We start from the raw sequence: 15,563 nt of genomic DNA on the forward strand, positions 1-15,563 counted from the left end.
TGCAGTTGATATTTATATGTTTGTGTATTGTATAGCTCATCCAATCAGATTTAAGTGAAAGACTTATGTTTGAATAAATGTGCATTTGTTCATAATGTTTATGTGTGTGTTCTGGCAGGATGGCAATGATTTTGGAGAGCGTTTTGATAAACTGAAGTACACACAGCATCCATTGCTGTTGGTAAAGTTGAGACTGGAGGAGCCCAGAATCATGTTTGAACCCTCATTACAGAGCTGCTGGGAACTCATACAGCAAGCATTTACACAGATCATAACCAGCGCACACAATATACCACGGGTACAAATACAAATATACAGTATACACTACAGTGTACATACAGTAGCTTACAAATTATTTCTATCATATTTTTAAAGAGCATGCATGCTTTGGTTGCTTTTCTGTTTTATATTAATAAGTTATCACTGCTTGAAAGTGAATTTTTATTTAAAACATTTAATGAAAAACATACGGCACTAGTGGCGATCAGTGAATCAGCATGTATACCAGGTGTCTGATGGTCGATCTTTAACCACAAATCCAAATGTGCATTTCTCCCTGCAGGTGGACTGTAAACTGTTTCGTGACATTGAAGACTCGGTCACGCTGAGCTCAGTGAGACCTGATGAGACTTTAGTCACAGACATCATGAACAGAGCCAGAGAGATCTTTCAGAGGAACATTATTGGGCCCCAGAGGTCCAGTATCATTTTTTAGCAAAGCTTTAAAGGGATTGTTCAACCCAAAATGAAAATTCGGTCATCATTTACTCACCACCGTGTTCTCCTGAAGTTCAGGATCTTAACCTGTATTTGGTTTTCTTTGTTTTGTTGAATACAAATGAAGATATTTTGATCATAGATGGTAAGCACACAGTCGATGGTACCCATAGTATTTGGATGAGTAAATGATGACAGAATTTTCATTTTTTGGTGAACTATCAATTGTCAAATCACATTGTAGTCTGTCTGTAGTGAATCTGTGATGTGTTGTAGGTATGTGGAGGTATACAAGACGTACTGTGATGCACTGGACATACAAGACATAATGAACTTCCTTAAAACTAAACACTTACTGCAGGGTTTTACTAAGGTACAACATATATACATTACACATACAGACTGCTGTTTGACTGATAATAAAACTGTATCGTTATGTCCATCTTGTAGACAATAACCGGCGTGCAGAACGTCAAAGAGGAAGTGGCATCTCTGCATGTGACAGTACCGCTGTCAATGTTCTGTCTGGATGCGGTGAACCTCAACCAAAATTTGTGCGACAGGGCAGAACATCTTGTTGATCTTCTCACCACCTTTGTTACGGAAGAAACCCAAGAACTTAACAAGAGGTGAGACTTCGGTTTTGAAGCCTTGTATTCATACATATTGACTACTATGTAAGAGAAAGTCGTTTCATTGGCTAAAATTGTGACGATGTATCATTCTGAAACAGTATCTGCCACCATTACGATGAGATAGTGGACAGAATCATGAGCAAGCCGAGCAGTACAGAAGAGCTGGTGGTGTTAACCCAGTATGTGAAACACACCGGTGAAGTGACCGTATGCAAACTGTGGCAGGAGACTGAGGAGGCCGTCAATCGTCTCTACTTTCTACTCGACTATGGAGCTCTATCAGGTTACTTCCAGGAAATTAGAAAAAGAAATGCATATATGAATATGGACAAAATCACAACATTATTGAATGGTGTTGAATCTTTACAGTATAAAAACTTCTGTTTTTGGTGTACGTAATCCATCATTTTCGCATAAACTCCCATATATCACAAAAAATGTTTTTACGCTCGGTTGAGGTGGAAAATAACTGTAAAACACATGACATCAAAATACCACAAAATCTCACGGTATTTAGATACCGTCCGTGTTAATGTTGGGTGATATGCCCCTATAGTGAGATTGTCCTATCGTAAGCCTGTGAGAATGCTGATACACGATAGTATCAGGGGGCGAGGCAAAAGTTTACTCATTTATTTATTTGTTAATTTTTTACTTATTTATGACAAGCCACTTGATTGGTGGACAGAAAAAGAAGCTGATTTACTCTAAGGGCAACACTGTCACAACCAGTGTATAATGGGCCCGCTATTGGCAATATGTCTTAAGAGGGTCGCACACCGGACACATCAAGTTATCTCTCTCTTTACAGCGGAGGATATAAAGCTGTTCAGCACTGTGATCCACTGGCCGACGAAGATCTTGTCTTCACTTGAGCGTAGTAAGACACAACTAGACGATCAGAGACACAAGGCTGGATTGCATCTGGTGAACAGGTGCTTACACACAGCAAACACAATATAATATACGCAGCTGACACAAACCTGACAACAAGAATTTCTTGTCAGACTGACACAGCTGACCGACAAGACATTGAAGGACATAGAAAAGGAGGTGGACAGCTTCAAGATGAAAGAGAAGATGACTTTAGAGGCGATGACGAACAATGTGGAGAAACTAAAGGAGATCAGCAACAACCTTGCGGCTGTCGTGAAAGAACTTGAGGTTTGTAAATTAAACTACAGTTAAAGGAATTTTCTCAAAAGAAAAATCCAGATGATTTACTCACCACCATGTCATCCAAAATGTTGATGTCTTTCTTTGTTCAGTCGAGAAGAAATTATGTTTTTTGAGGAAAACATTGCAGGATTTTTCTCAATTGAATGGACTTTAATAGACACCAACAATTAACACTTAACTCAACACTTAACAGTTTTTTTCAACGGAGTTTCAAAGGACTATAAACGATCCCAAATGAGGCATAAGTGTCTTATCTAGCGTAACGATTGTCATTTTTGACAAGAAAAATAACAAATATACACTTTAAAGCACAACTTCTCGTCTAGATCCGGTCGTGATGCGCCAGCGTGACCCCACGCAATACGTCAAGACGTCAAGAGGTCACAGAGGATGAACGCGAATCTCCGCCCCAGTGTTTACAAGTGTGTTGAAAGAGGACTGTTCCTACGTTGTTGTATGTCAACTGATACTAATTAATGTCTTTGTGGCAGTTTATTGTTGACAATGGTCTGCAAATGTGCGTTTTATATATGTAACACGTGACCTCCCTACGTCACTACGCATTTACGTTAGGTCACACTGGACCGGATCTAGACGAAAAGTTGTGGTTTAAAAGAGCATATTTGTTATTTTTATTGTCAAAAATGACAATCATTTCGCTAGATAAGACCCTTGTGCCTCGTTTGGGATCGTTTATAGACCTTTGAAGTGTTGAGTTGAGTGTTGATTGTTGGTGTCTATTGGGGTCCATTGGAGTGAGAGGGGTCCTGCAATGTTTTCCTCAAAAAAGCATAATTTCTTCTCGACTGAACAAAGAAAGACATCAACATTTTGGATGACATGGTGGTGAGTAAATTATCTGGATTTTTCTTTTAAGAAAATGGAATATTCCTTTAAAGTTAGTGTGAAGTGCTTTCGCAACCCAACTGCTATTATCTATGTGCATCTAATATGTTGTATCCACAGTACCTTAGCATATTAGGCATGCCATTAAAAACTGAACATACTGTAGTAAAACTCAAAGATATTGAGACCTGTGCATGTGTGTTTGTCAGAGCATTAATCGAGAGCAAGGCCTGCTGGAGATGCAACAGAGTGAGTTTCCAGTTATACAGATGCTGATGGCCAAGAAACAACCATACGACCAGCTGTGGAATACGGCGCTTGATTTTCACACTAAATATGATGTGTGGATGAATGGTAAAACACCTCACATGCATGTTTTAATTGCGGATATTGTGGAAATATAGCCGTGATTTAGATCTCATCTCAGATCATTTCTGTCATGTGTGTTTGTATGTTTTACAGGTCCGTTTAAGGGTCTCAATGCTGAGACCGTATCAGAGGAGATGGGAAACATGTGGCGTGCCATGTACAAACTCACAAAACTTTTCCCGGAGCGGTCGGCACCCAGACGTGTAACCGAGAATTTCAAGAAAAAGATAGACAAATTCAAAGAGCATCTGCCCGTTCTGGTGGCGATCTGTAATCCTGGCTTAAAGGACAGACATTGGGAGTTGGTATGGCGGTCACATGCTGTATTTACTGTATTAAGGTATCACTGTCAGTAAAATTCACTCATGTTCGTTTAATATATGAATTGTTTTTGGTTGATGGCAGATTAGTGGAGTTGTGGGTGCTGATGTTAAACCGGACAAGGACACATCCCTGCTTCAGATGCTGGAGCTCGGACTGGCCAAGTACTCTGACAAGTAAGACCTTTGATGTGGAAAAATTGTGTTCGGTTACATGTTTCTGTGCCACATGACCACCATGTGGTCTCTTATCTGCAGGCTGGAGGAAATTGGAGCAACAGCCAGTAAGGAATTTTCTCTGGAGAAATCCCTGGATAAAATGAAACGAGAGTGGGCGGAGCTCCGCTTTGGGCTTTCTCCATATAAAGACACGGTAAAACACAGTACATACCACGGTAACTTGCATGTAGGGTTTGATGAGAATGGCACTTGTATTTTACAATTGTAATTTATTGGCATGTGTTAAACTTTTTACCTGAGCAGATAAAATTAGTGATTTTTTAGGAATCTGGCAAATTGAAATGTTTTTAATAAATGTTAAAACAATATAGAGTCGAACCCAGTTTAATTATTTGTTTAAATTACTTTTGAATGATGAAATTCATGTTGGGGGTTTTGCAAAGGCATTTTTATTTGCATTTGGTTATTGGTGAGCATGGTAAACACAAACAAAACAACTCTAAAAGTTAGTCACTAAACATTATTTATGTGTGTGTTTTTGAAGGGCACGAGTGTTTTATGTGCAGTGGATGATATCCAGCTGTTGTTGGACGATCACATCATTAAGACTCAGACTATGAGAGGATCTCCATTCATCAAACCAATCGAGGCTGACACAAAGGTAGCACGCACAAATAAGAATGCACATCATTCATCTTATTCATGTTAACTACTTTAAACCTTCTGTATGTAAATGTTGACATGGTAATGAGCTTATGGTATAATCATTCTGATGGTTTCTAAGAGAGCCAAAGGGAGCATTGCATTATGGGAATGTGATTGATGTAAATGTATGTTTGCAGGTGTGGGAGGAGAAGTTACAAAACATGCAGGATATATTAGATGCGATGCTGCAGTGTCAGGCCATGTGGATGTATCTCGAGTCCATCTTCAGCTCGGAAGACATCATCGCACAAATGCCTGAGAACGGACGCAAGTTCTCCATCGTTGACAGTTATTGGAGGACCATCGTCGCTGAGATGGTTTGTTGATTACTAAAAAAACCCTGAAACTATATTTGACAAATATCAGAATTTGACATTCAGTCATGTGTGTTTAACAGTTAAAGGACCCGCGTGTGCTCGTGGCAACGGAGCAGCCCAACATGCTGCCTCGCCTTCAGGAGTCCAACATCTTTCTTGAGGAGATACAACAGGGCTTGAACTCCTACCTAGAGAAAAAAAGACTTTACTTTCCTCGGTGAGATACAACCAAAAAAAGTTTTAGGGTGCTTTTATACTGCGGTCCGAGTGCCCCCAGTGACTATTCTGATGACAAACTTGCATACCCCTGCTGAAAAAAAACAGCATCAAACCAGCATGGACCAGCATGGGAATTATGCCTGTCTATGCTGGTTTAGCTGGTGGTCACCAGCATACCACCACCAAAACACAACATATGCTGGTATGACCAGCATGGGATGCTGGTGCTAATGCTGGTTTAGCTGGTGCTAATGCTGGTTTAGCTGGTGTTAATCCTGGTGCTGATGCTGGTTTGATGCTGGTTTAGCTGGTGTTCACTAGCAAACCAGCACCAAAACCCAACATAGGCATAGGCTGGTCTTGCTGGTATGCTGTTTTTTTCAGCAGGGACAGGTAAAACTGAACTATACTTTAGGCGTTATGCTGCATCTGCCAGAACCAGGTTTAATGTGTGTGCCCCACATAGAAAAAAACAGGGCTTTTGAGCTTTTCAAGCAGCCGTCATGTCCTTCATATTGGACCCAAAAGTGACAAAACATTGTTTCTAAACTGAATGTTTCTCTCTTGCTCTCTATATCTGTCTAGGTTTTTCTTCCTGTCTAACGATGAGATGCTGGAGATCTTGTCTGAGACAAAGGATCCTCTACGCGTTCAGCCGCATCTCAAGAAGTGTTTCGAGGGCATTGCTAAACTAGAATTCACAGCCGACCTCGAGATCACAGGAATGATCAGCTCAGAGAAAGAGACCGTTCCTTTATTAGAGACCATCTACCCGGTCAAAGCCAAGGTAGAGAGAGAGAGCGTTCAATGTGATACATTTTCTCATATTACTATAAAGTATGACCTGGACACGAAGGCCAGGAGGTATTTAATGTCATTATTGATACATCTGAATGTTTGCATACATGTGTTTGTGTGTTATGTTTTAGGGAATGGTTGAAAAGTGGCTCCTTGAGGTTGAAAACATGATGTTGAGAAGCATTCGAGATGTCATTAAGCAGGGAATGAAGCAGTATCCCGAGGTACACAAACATACTCACACACACGTATATGTACAACGTGATCAGTGCATCATGTGTGTATTAACACCTGTTTCAGGTGCCCAGGAGGCAGTGGGTGTTACAGTGGCCGGGTCAGGTCGTCATCTGTGCGTCCTGTATCTTCTGGACCAGCGAAGTGTCTCTTGCTATACAGACCAACACTTTACCTGTGAGCATACACACTCACATACACAAAATACACACGCATAGCAACAAAATATTCCAAATCTATAAAAGTGTTTTTTTACAGGTAATGTGTTTGCATGTGTATTTCAGACTTATGTTGAGAAGAGTAACGCTCAGATTGCTGATATAGTCGAGCTGGTTCGAGGGAAGTTGTCTAGTGGTTCAAGAATGACACTGGGGGCTCTAATTGTGATCGATGTCCATGGTAAGAGTCAGATATATCTTTTGTATGCAAATGTTGATTAATACCAAAATGCTTTTTTGCATAGTTGTGTTTGACACATGAAAATGTCTCGTTACGTATGTAACTGTTGTTCTCTGAGAAGGGAACGAGACGCTGCGTCTCCCTTGCCATACTTCCTGCGTCCCTGTTACGCCATCTTTGGCAATATTTCAGATAGAGATATACTTCCTGGCTCCCGCGTCACCCTGGCTTTGTCGTTAAGCCTCACCATTGGTTGAATTTGATATACACATTTAGACGTACGTGACGCAGCGCGAGTTCCCTCTAAAGGGAACTGTAACAATATATCTTAAAAGGTAACACGATGTAACCTTGCTCTCAATTGAAATGTGTCCCCACATCTAGTCCTTGAATTTGAGGGTATTGGGCCTGGAAAGTCCTTGAAAGGTCCTTGAATTTGAAGTTAGCTAAGGTGTGGGAACCCTGGTTTTGGTAGTCAGCCCGACTTTTTTTTCCAAAGCATTTTTCAGATATCGTGCACTCTGCCTTTAATGTGAAACTAGACTGACTATCTGGTGATCACCGCCTCCAGAATAATAAAGTGGGTGAAGAAGGGATTGTGCACATGATGCAACACAGGCTATCATATAGATCTGATAATACATTGGAGTGATCTGATCTTTTAGTGGAGATCCTGACCCCTGTCCTTTTCCCTGTGCAGCGCGTGACGTGGTGAGCAAATTGGCTCAAGATGGAGTTTCATCTCTGAACGATTTCCAGTGGATTTCCCAGCTGCGGTATTTCTGGGAGGATGAGGAGGTCATGCTAAGAATGATCACCACCAAAATCAGATACGGATATGAATATCTCGGGAACTCACTGCGTCTCGTCATCACACCTCTGACTGATCGCTGCTACAGGTAAGACTTCATACTTGTACTTCAGCTAGTAGAAAATAACGTTTTTGAATCACAAAGCTAGTTTTGAAACAAATCACAGCTTTTTGAGATTTATTTGTAAATATTGGCAAACATCAAACTTTTTTGTTTGTTATAACTCCTCAACATCCAATCCACTTCTTAAAATGTTACCTAGCTAACCATAGTTACCTAGTGGACATTGTCTCAGTTTTCTTCTTCATGTAATAATATACCTGAAATTCATTCAGCGGTTACTGTAAGCGCGAGATGTTATTTTAAAATGCAAAAGTTTCAAAGATCGTTGAATGTGATGCTGAATTCTGATTGGTCCGCAGGACTCTGATGGGCGCTCTAAAACTGAATTTGGGTGGAGCTCCAGAGGGGCCTGCAGGAACTGGAAAAACAGAGACTACTAAAGATCTGGCTAAAGCACTTGCCAAACAGTGTGCATGCACACAAAACCACACTTAAATACACACATACGGCATGGCAATCATGTTGTTACATATTTAAATGTATTGAATATAATTTAATGTAGTTTTAATGCATGCTTTACTTTTGTATCAAGTGTGTGGTCTTCAACTGCTCTGATGGTCTGGACTACAAAGCCATGAGTAAATTTTTCAAGGGCCTGGCACAGTCTGGAGCCTGGGCATGTTTCGATGAGTTCAACCGCATTGAGGTCAGCGATACAAGCGGCTGAATTATTACATTATAGCCCAGGTATACCGCAGTTAATAACAGTATTTCTACTGGTCTCTTTCTCTGTCAGGTGGAGGTGCTGTCTGTGGTCGCTCAGCAGATTCTGAGTATTCAACAAGCCATCGCACGCAACATGAAAACTTTTCTTTTTGAGGGAACTGAGCTCTCTCTGAACCCAACATGCTGTGTGTTTATTACCATGAACCCGGGATACGCAGGCCGAGCTGAACTCCCAGATAACCTGAAAGTAAAAAAAAAACAACTTAATAATACACATAGTATTATTACGCAATTGTGTTTTAAATCTGACAATTTTAAATTAGTACATTTCATGAAAGTTGTCACTTCTTAATTAAAGGCAGGGTGCATTATTTTTAAAAAACACTTTGGAAAGGGAGTCGAGCCGAGTACCAAAACACACTTGTAGCCAATCAGCAGTAAGGGGCGTGCCTACTAACCGACATCGTTGCCTGGGTTGTGTATGTGTGGGGCGGGTCAATCAAAAGAAGGTCCAAATTCTAAAGGGGTGGGGGCGTCTTTGTTTAGGTGATTTCAGGTATAAAATTGGCATTCAGAGATCATGCACCCCGCCTTTAACTTAATAATGTTAAACTGAAGAATATTTGCCACATGTACCATTGAATGTAATGTGTGTAGGCCCTGTTTCGCACAGTTGCGATGATGGTTCCAGATTATGGATTGATTGGTGAGATATCGCTGTATTCGATGGGATTCACAGCATCTCGGAGGTAAAACTCTCTCAGGATCATGATTACAGACAGAATAAGATGTTTTATTTATTTATTTGTACTTACTGTTCTTGTGGTTTAAATGGCAGTCTGGCTCAGAAAATCGTGGCTACGTACCGTCTGTGTTCGGAGCAGCTCTCATCTCAACCTCATTACGATTATGGGATGCGTGCAGTGAAATCAGTCCTTACCGCGGCAGGAAATCTGAAACTGAAATATCCACAGGAGGATGAAAGCGTGTTGCTGCTGAGAGCTCTCATGGATGTCAATATGGCCAAGTTTTTGGCGCAGGATTTGCCGCTGTTTCAGGTGTGTAATTCAAATCAGCGTGGGTTCACACTTCAACATCTTGCTTTGAACACATGCTTGGTTCTACTCTAAATAATATACTCACTTCCACATCATCTGTCCCACATTTTAGGGCATCATCACTGATCTGTTTCCTGGAGTCCTGCTGCCCAAACCAGATTATGACTTACTGTTAAAAGCTTTGCATGACAACATGGCCAAAATGAAACTGCAGCCTGTACCGTGGTTCATCAGCAAAATTATACAAGTAATAATTTTAAGGCAAAAGTATAGGTTTTATAAAATATTTTGTAAAAAAATTTAAGCAAGCAAGGTATTGTGCATGTCTCTGTGTGCAGGTGTATGAAATGATGCTGGTAAGGCATGGTTTCATGATAGTTGGAGAGCCAATGGGAGGAAAAACCTCAGCTTATAAAGTTTTGGCTGGAGCTTTGAGAGATCTTTATAAAGGTAACCAAAGCAGAAACTATATAAATATACATGCCATCTGACTCACAATACATTTATTTATGTTTATAATCTATGTAGAAGGACTGATGGAGGAGTTTGCTGTAGATTTTCGCATCATCAATCCGAAGGCGATCACGATGGGTCAGCTGTACGGATGCTTCGATCCCGTCAGTCACGAGTGGTCGGATGGTGTACTGGCCACATCATTTAGACAGCAGGCCCAGTCCACTTCAGAGGACCGCCAGTGGATCATATTTGATGGGCCTATTGACGCCGTCTGGATTGAGAACATGAACACCGTTTTGGACGATAACAAGAAGGTTGGTTATGGTCCCCTGGTCCCGTACCTTAAACCTCAAAGTGTGTCTAATAAAAGTTATATGTTTTTGTTGTTAAAAGTTGTGTCTGATGAGTGGAGAGATCATTCAGATGAGTCCAAAAATGAGTCTGATCTTTGAGCCTGCAGACCTGGAGCAGGCATCGCCCGCTACCGTGAGCAGGTAACCAACTAACACACAGACTCACAACCCCTCAACATGCACAGACTGAAATACTGCTTTCATATCACACCGGTCATTTTACTTAATACAGGGATTATGTTTATTTTAAATTATGAGTTTACAGGACAGACTTTAAATTAGATGGATCATCTGATTCACTTCAGTATGAACAGGTGTTGTGTGTGTTATGAATGATCAGGTGTGGTATGATCTATATGGAGCCACATCAGTTAGGTTGGACTCCTCTCAGAGACTCTTACATGGACACATTACCTGCTAACCTTGCAGACGAACACAAAACGCTGGTGAGAATAAAACTCATACATGGTATCTGTATAAACAGGTTATTTTAAATGTGTTTCATTTAGCTTATTAATGACTTGTTTGTGTTTATTGTAGGTTATGGATCTGTTTAACTGGCTGGTTCAACCATGTCTGGACTTCATTTACCATGAGTGTGGTTTCTTAGTGCAAACTTCACCCATTCACTTGACCTACAGTCTGATGCGTCTCTATACCTGCCTACTGGGTAATTCAACACATAACAAGCAAAATTTAAACAAACAACACTATTCATTATGTATTTACATGATACGTCAATGTTATTTGAAAATCCAAAGAGAATATGGTTTCATGTCTTTTTATTTGTTCAGATGAGATCGATCAGTCGGGCCAGGAAGGAAGAGAACCAATGACGGGTCAGCATGTGACGCTGTGGCTGCAGGGCCTGTTCCTCTTCGCCGTGGTGTGGAGTTTGGGCGGCACCATCAACGGCCACAGCAGGAAGAAGTTTGACGCGTTCTACCGAAACCTCATCATGGGTGCGATCGCCAATCACCCGCGACCCCAAAGTGTGAAACTTACCAAGAACAACGTCTTCCCCGAGAGAGGTCAGCTGGTTTATAATTATAAAATAACTATTCGAATTTTATCTCGCATATAAACGCTGCCGTATTGTGAGCACTTGACAGTGCACAACAAAACACAAACAGGAGCCATGACTCTAAACAACAAAAACAATTGATGACATGATAGCTTGTGCAAATCACAGCACAATGATTAGCCAATGAACACTCGAACCACATGTTATGACATGCCTTCAACTTAACTTTACAAACCAGAAGAATTAAATGGTCCCAAAAAGCACAGAAAATAACCACTTGGTAATATAATCTGTGACAGCTATTACTGCTTTACGTGATGTGTAACTCATACATTCATATATAGGGGCAGTCGTAGCCTAGTTGTGGCCTGGAGTTGCCGGTTTGATGCTCAAGGCCGACAGATTACCACTGTGGTGCCCTGGGGCAGGGCACTTTAACCCCAATTGCTCCCCGGGCGCTAAAGGGTGTGTGTGTGTGTGTGTGTGTTCACTAGTCACTGGGATGGGTTAAATGCAGAGGTCTTATAGTTGACAAACATGTCACCCTTTTTACATATCTGTTAATTTGTAAAAAATGTGTTTTCATCCTTCATGGCCCTTTAAATGATGTAATGTATTAATGAAGGTTGTCTGCTCTGTTCTCCACACAGGTACTGTTTATGATTACTATTTTCATAAGCAGGGGAACGGTCAGTGGAACAGCTGGACCGAATCTATCAGCGCAGAGGACAGAGTCATTCCTGCAAATGCAAAAGTCAGTACACACCTACATGATGTGTTACACGTCATACATCATATATACTTTAGTAATGACCAGCTAAAGAAATACTTACCACTAATCCTGTCTCTCTCTTTCATCTCTCAGGTGTCTGATCTCATCATACCCACAGCAGAAACATCACGACAGCTCTTCTTCCTCAGGACGTATCTGTCACACGAGGTACCCATGTTGATCGTGGGAGCCACAGGAACGGGCAAGTCTGCGATCAACAACAACTTTTTGATGTCTCTCCCCAAAGAGAGATACACCCCCAACTGCATCAACTTCTCCGCCCGGACCTCTGCCAATCAGACGCAGGAGATTATTATGTCCAAACTGGACCGCCGGCGCAAAGGAGTGTTTGGCCCACCGATGGGCAAGAAATGCATCATCTATGTTGGTAAGACGTTTGGTGTACATCAAAGTCCCTTTTCAGCTACTTGAATAGGAAAAGACTGCTTTCTGAAATCAATGGGCTCATAAATTCTATTTTCTAAGCTTAAAATAAGCTAAAAACATCCTAAAGAAGCATCAAAGTGCACCGATACACAATTAGTTTTTCTTGAGACTTCTTTACTATTACGTGGACAAAACAAACCAAATGACCCAGAAAAGAGTGAACGTTTCTTCTATATGTGCAGATGATCTGAACATGCCTGCAAAAGAAGTGTATGGAGCTCAGCCTCCCATTGAACTTCTCAGGCAGTGGATCGACCACCATCACTGGTACGATAAAAAAGACACATCCAGGTTGGACATCGAGGATGTTCTGTTTATGACAGCGATGGGTCCACCTGGTGGAGGGAGAAATGACATTACAGGTAAATGTCTGATGTCAAATTATGAAGCAGATGTTTAATACTCCATATTTAATATTCGTCTCATATACAGGACGATTCACACGTCACTTAAACATTTTATCGATTGATTCGTTTGATGATGAGACACTAAGCAGCATCTTCACTTCTATCAGCGACTGGCACTTCAGTAACGGATTTGACGTCTCTTTTTGCAGGTGTGTTTTCATGTACAAAAGGCATTTGTGTTATTTTCTCATCTGAGAACTGCGAGTATACATTTATTTTGTGCATGACTGTTTCAGGCTGGGTAAAATCATGGTTCAAGCCACGATGGCAGTGTATAAGGATGCAATAGAGAGTTTCCTGCCAACTCCATCCAAATCTCACTATATCTTCAACCTGCGAGATTTTGCTCGAGTGATTCGGGGTGTAATGCTGTGCCCTTCCACCCACCTGCAGGTGAGCGCCCACAAAAAACCTGTAAAGACACAATAAACAAATTGCTTATAAATGATCTGTATGGTTTTGTATTTCGTGTTTCTACAGGAAGGTGATAAATTAATCCGATTATGGATCCATGAGGTGTATCGTGTGTTTTATGATCGACTGATCGATAATCAGGACAGAGACCTATTTTTTAATATTGTTAAAGAAAAGACGTCAGCGTATTTCAAACAGACCCTTGACAAGGTAAGAGCTACTTTCTGCAACTATTTGGTAGAATATAATTTATAAGGTTTGGATAAAGCATTGTGAATGATTTCTGAAATTAATGACATTTTAATTATAAAAATTTACTTTTTTTCTCTTTACACTGTTTAGGTCCTCGGGCATCTCACTTTGTCTGGTAAAGTTGAAGATGACAGCATTCGCAGTCTGTTTTTTGGAGACTACGGCAAACCAGACTCGGCCAGTAAACCGTACGATGAGATCACTGATATGCGAGCCCTAACAGAAGTGATGGACTTCTACCTTAAAGAGTTTAATAACATCAGCAAAGCGCCCATGAACCTCGTCATGTTTCAGTTCGCCATCGAACACATCTCAAGAATCTGCCGCGTGCTAAAACAAGATAATGGGCACCTGCTACTGGTCGGCATCGGGGGCTCGGGGAGGCAGAGCGTCACTAAACTCGCCACCTTTATTAATGACTACGAGCTGTTTCAGATCGAATTGACCAAGAACTACAGCATGTCCGACTGGCGCGACAGCCTGAAACACCTGATGCTAAAAGCAGGGATTGAAGGAAAGAAAACCACGTTTCTATTCAGCGACAACCAGATAAAAGATGAAGCCTTTGTTGAGGACATCAATATGCTGCTGAACACGGGAGACGTGCCGAATATCTTCCCAGCGGACGAGCGTGCTGACATCATCGAAAAAATCCAGGGAATCGCCCAATTGGAAGGGAGGAAGATTGACATCACACCACTGTCCATGTATAACTTCTTTATTGACAGAGTCAAAGCTAACCTTCATATTGTTCTTGGTACGATATGCTCTTGTGAATTGTGTTTTTTCTTTTTCACACATTATTTTACACAAATAATTCTTCAATTTTATATCAATTTATATTCATGTATGGTAGCCATGAGCCCGATTGGGGAGGGTTTCCGCAATCGCCTGAGGATGTTTCCATCCCTGATCAACTGCTGCACCATAGACTGGTTTCAGGCCTGGCCCAAAGATGCGCTGGAGATGGTTGCCAACAAGTTCCTTGAGGATCTGGACCTGGAGGATAACATCAGGACCGAGTGAGCTCATAAACAAGAGTTTATTGCAGTTCATAGATGATAGAGCCACAATTTACATGAAACTGACATAAGACACATATAGTGACGTATATTTGTAGGCAAAAATTGAAAGCGAGTTAGCATTGTACCATATTTTTCCACTGGCATGGCAGGGCATCTCCGGGTTCAAGGTCAGATATTATATTTCATAAAAGTCTAGTCTAAAAATGGCATAGCATTTTTTTTGTGCTTAAAAAAATTTGAGAATCGAATCGTAAACTTAGAATTGAAAATGTAATCGAATCGAGGGTTTGGAGAATCGTGACACCCCTATTTTAAAGTGTCTTTAAAAGGTCGGTTGCTAACAAGTTGCTACATGAGACTATAGACTTTGTCAGGGACTTCAAACGTCATCGCGCATGAAGATCTCAAAAACAATGTTTAATTTTCATAAGGGCAAAATTGTTCTTTTATGTTACGTTTTAATATTTTTAATTTTCTGTCTATTGCCGACTCTAAATTGAATGAGGTTTTTCTCACTTGTAAAAATTTTAACAAAGAAAATTGCATCCTTTTTCTCTCTTTTGCTCTCAGGGTGGTTGAAATGTGTAAAACATTTCAGGAGAGTGTGAGGGAGTTGTCAGAGCGATACTACTCGCAGCTGCGCAGACATAATTACGTCACTCCTACCTCTTATCTAGAGCTCATCCTGACCTTCAAAGCATTGCTGACCTCCAAACGCAGCGAGGTGAACGACCTCAGGAACCGCTACATAGTCGGCCTGCAGAAACTTGACTTTGCCGCCTCTCAGGTAAGACAGAGAGGGTATATACTCTCTGTTGGTTTAACTCTTTGCATTT

The 15,563-nt window shown here is 41.0% G+C and overlaps 2 protein-coding genes across 5 annotated transcripts in view; one reads left to right on the plus strand and one right to left on the minus strand.

The window, feature by feature from the left end:
* Positions 1 to 15,563, minus strand: part of LOC129425815 (immunoglobulin kappa light chain-like) — a 688,217-nt gene that overhangs the window by 555,325 nt on the left and 117,329 nt on the right. The window lies entirely within an intron of this gene.
* Positions 1 to 15,563, plus strand: part of dnah3 (dynein axonemal heavy chain 3) — a 40,134-nt gene that overhangs the window by 16,154 nt on the left and 8,417 nt on the right. For all 4 annotated transcript variants that reach the window (XM_073864274.1, XM_073864272.1, XM_073864275.1 and 1 more), the window contains 40 exons: positions 119 to 298; positions 563 to 696; positions 994 to 1,090; positions 1,168 to 1,346; positions 1,451 to 1,635; positions 2,164 to 2,287; positions 2,360 to 2,516; positions 3,587 to 3,731; positions 3,840 to 4,051; positions 4,152 to 4,243; positions 4,325 to 4,439; positions 4,791 to 4,907; positions 5,089 to 5,268; positions 5,349 to 5,485; positions 6,073 to 6,274; positions 6,417 to 6,509; positions 6,586 to 6,696; positions 6,804 to 6,918; positions 7,619 to 7,817; positions 8,153 to 8,259; positions 8,384 to 8,499; positions 8,590 to 8,766; positions 9,177 to 9,268; positions 9,358 to 9,577; positions 9,690 to 9,824; positions 9,916 to 10,027; positions 10,106 to 10,347; positions 10,427 to 10,527; positions 10,727 to 10,832; positions 10,927 to 11,056; positions 11,181 to 11,417; positions 12,061 to 12,164; positions 12,276 to 12,570; positions 12,812 to 12,991; positions 13,062 to 13,185; positions 13,273 to 13,429; positions 13,517 to 13,660; positions 13,793 to 14,459; positions 14,559 to 14,724; positions 15,298 to 15,514. In XM_073864274.1, the coding sequence (XP_073720375.1) occupies positions 119 to 298; positions 563 to 696; positions 994 to 1,090; positions 1,168 to 1,346; positions 1,451 to 1,635; positions 2,164 to 2,287; positions 2,360 to 2,516; positions 3,587 to 3,731; positions 3,840 to 4,051; positions 4,152 to 4,243; positions 4,325 to 4,439; positions 4,791 to 4,907; positions 5,089 to 5,268; positions 5,349 to 5,485; positions 6,073 to 6,274; positions 6,417 to 6,509; positions 6,586 to 6,696; positions 6,804 to 6,918; positions 7,619 to 7,817; positions 8,153 to 8,259; positions 8,384 to 8,499; positions 8,590 to 8,766; positions 9,177 to 9,268; positions 9,358 to 9,577; positions 9,690 to 9,824; positions 9,916 to 10,027; positions 10,106 to 10,347; positions 10,427 to 10,527; positions 10,727 to 10,832; positions 10,927 to 11,056; positions 11,181 to 11,417; positions 12,061 to 12,164; positions 12,276 to 12,570; positions 12,812 to 12,991; positions 13,062 to 13,185; positions 13,273 to 13,429; positions 13,517 to 13,660; positions 13,793 to 14,459; positions 14,559 to 14,724; positions 15,298 to 15,514 (6,603 nt within the window). The remainder of the gene's footprint in view (positions 1 to 118; positions 299 to 562; positions 697 to 993; positions 1,091 to 1,167; positions 1,347 to 1,450; positions 1,636 to 2,163; positions 2,288 to 2,359; positions 2,517 to 3,586; positions 3,732 to 3,839; positions 4,052 to 4,151; positions 4,244 to 4,324; positions 4,440 to 4,790; positions 4,908 to 5,088; positions 5,269 to 5,348; positions 5,486 to 6,072; positions 6,275 to 6,416; positions 6,510 to 6,585; positions 6,697 to 6,803; positions 6,919 to 7,618; positions 7,818 to 8,152; positions 8,260 to 8,383; positions 8,500 to 8,589; positions 8,767 to 9,176; positions 9,269 to 9,357; positions 9,578 to 9,689; positions 9,825 to 9,915; positions 10,028 to 10,105; positions 10,348 to 10,426; positions 10,528 to 10,726; positions 10,833 to 10,926; positions 11,057 to 11,180; positions 11,418 to 12,060; positions 12,165 to 12,275; positions 12,571 to 12,811; positions 12,992 to 13,061; positions 13,186 to 13,272; positions 13,430 to 13,516; positions 13,661 to 13,792; positions 14,460 to 14,558; positions 14,725 to 15,297; positions 15,515 to 15,563) is intronic.

Source organism: Misgurnus anguillicaudatus, chromosome 25, assembly GCF_027580225.2.
Source record: "Misgurnus anguillicaudatus chromosome 25, ASM2758022v2, whole genome shotgun sequence".
Classification (NCBI taxonomy): Eukaryota; Metazoa; Chordata; class Actinopteri; order Cypriniformes; family Cobitidae; genus Misgurnus; species Misgurnus anguillicaudatus.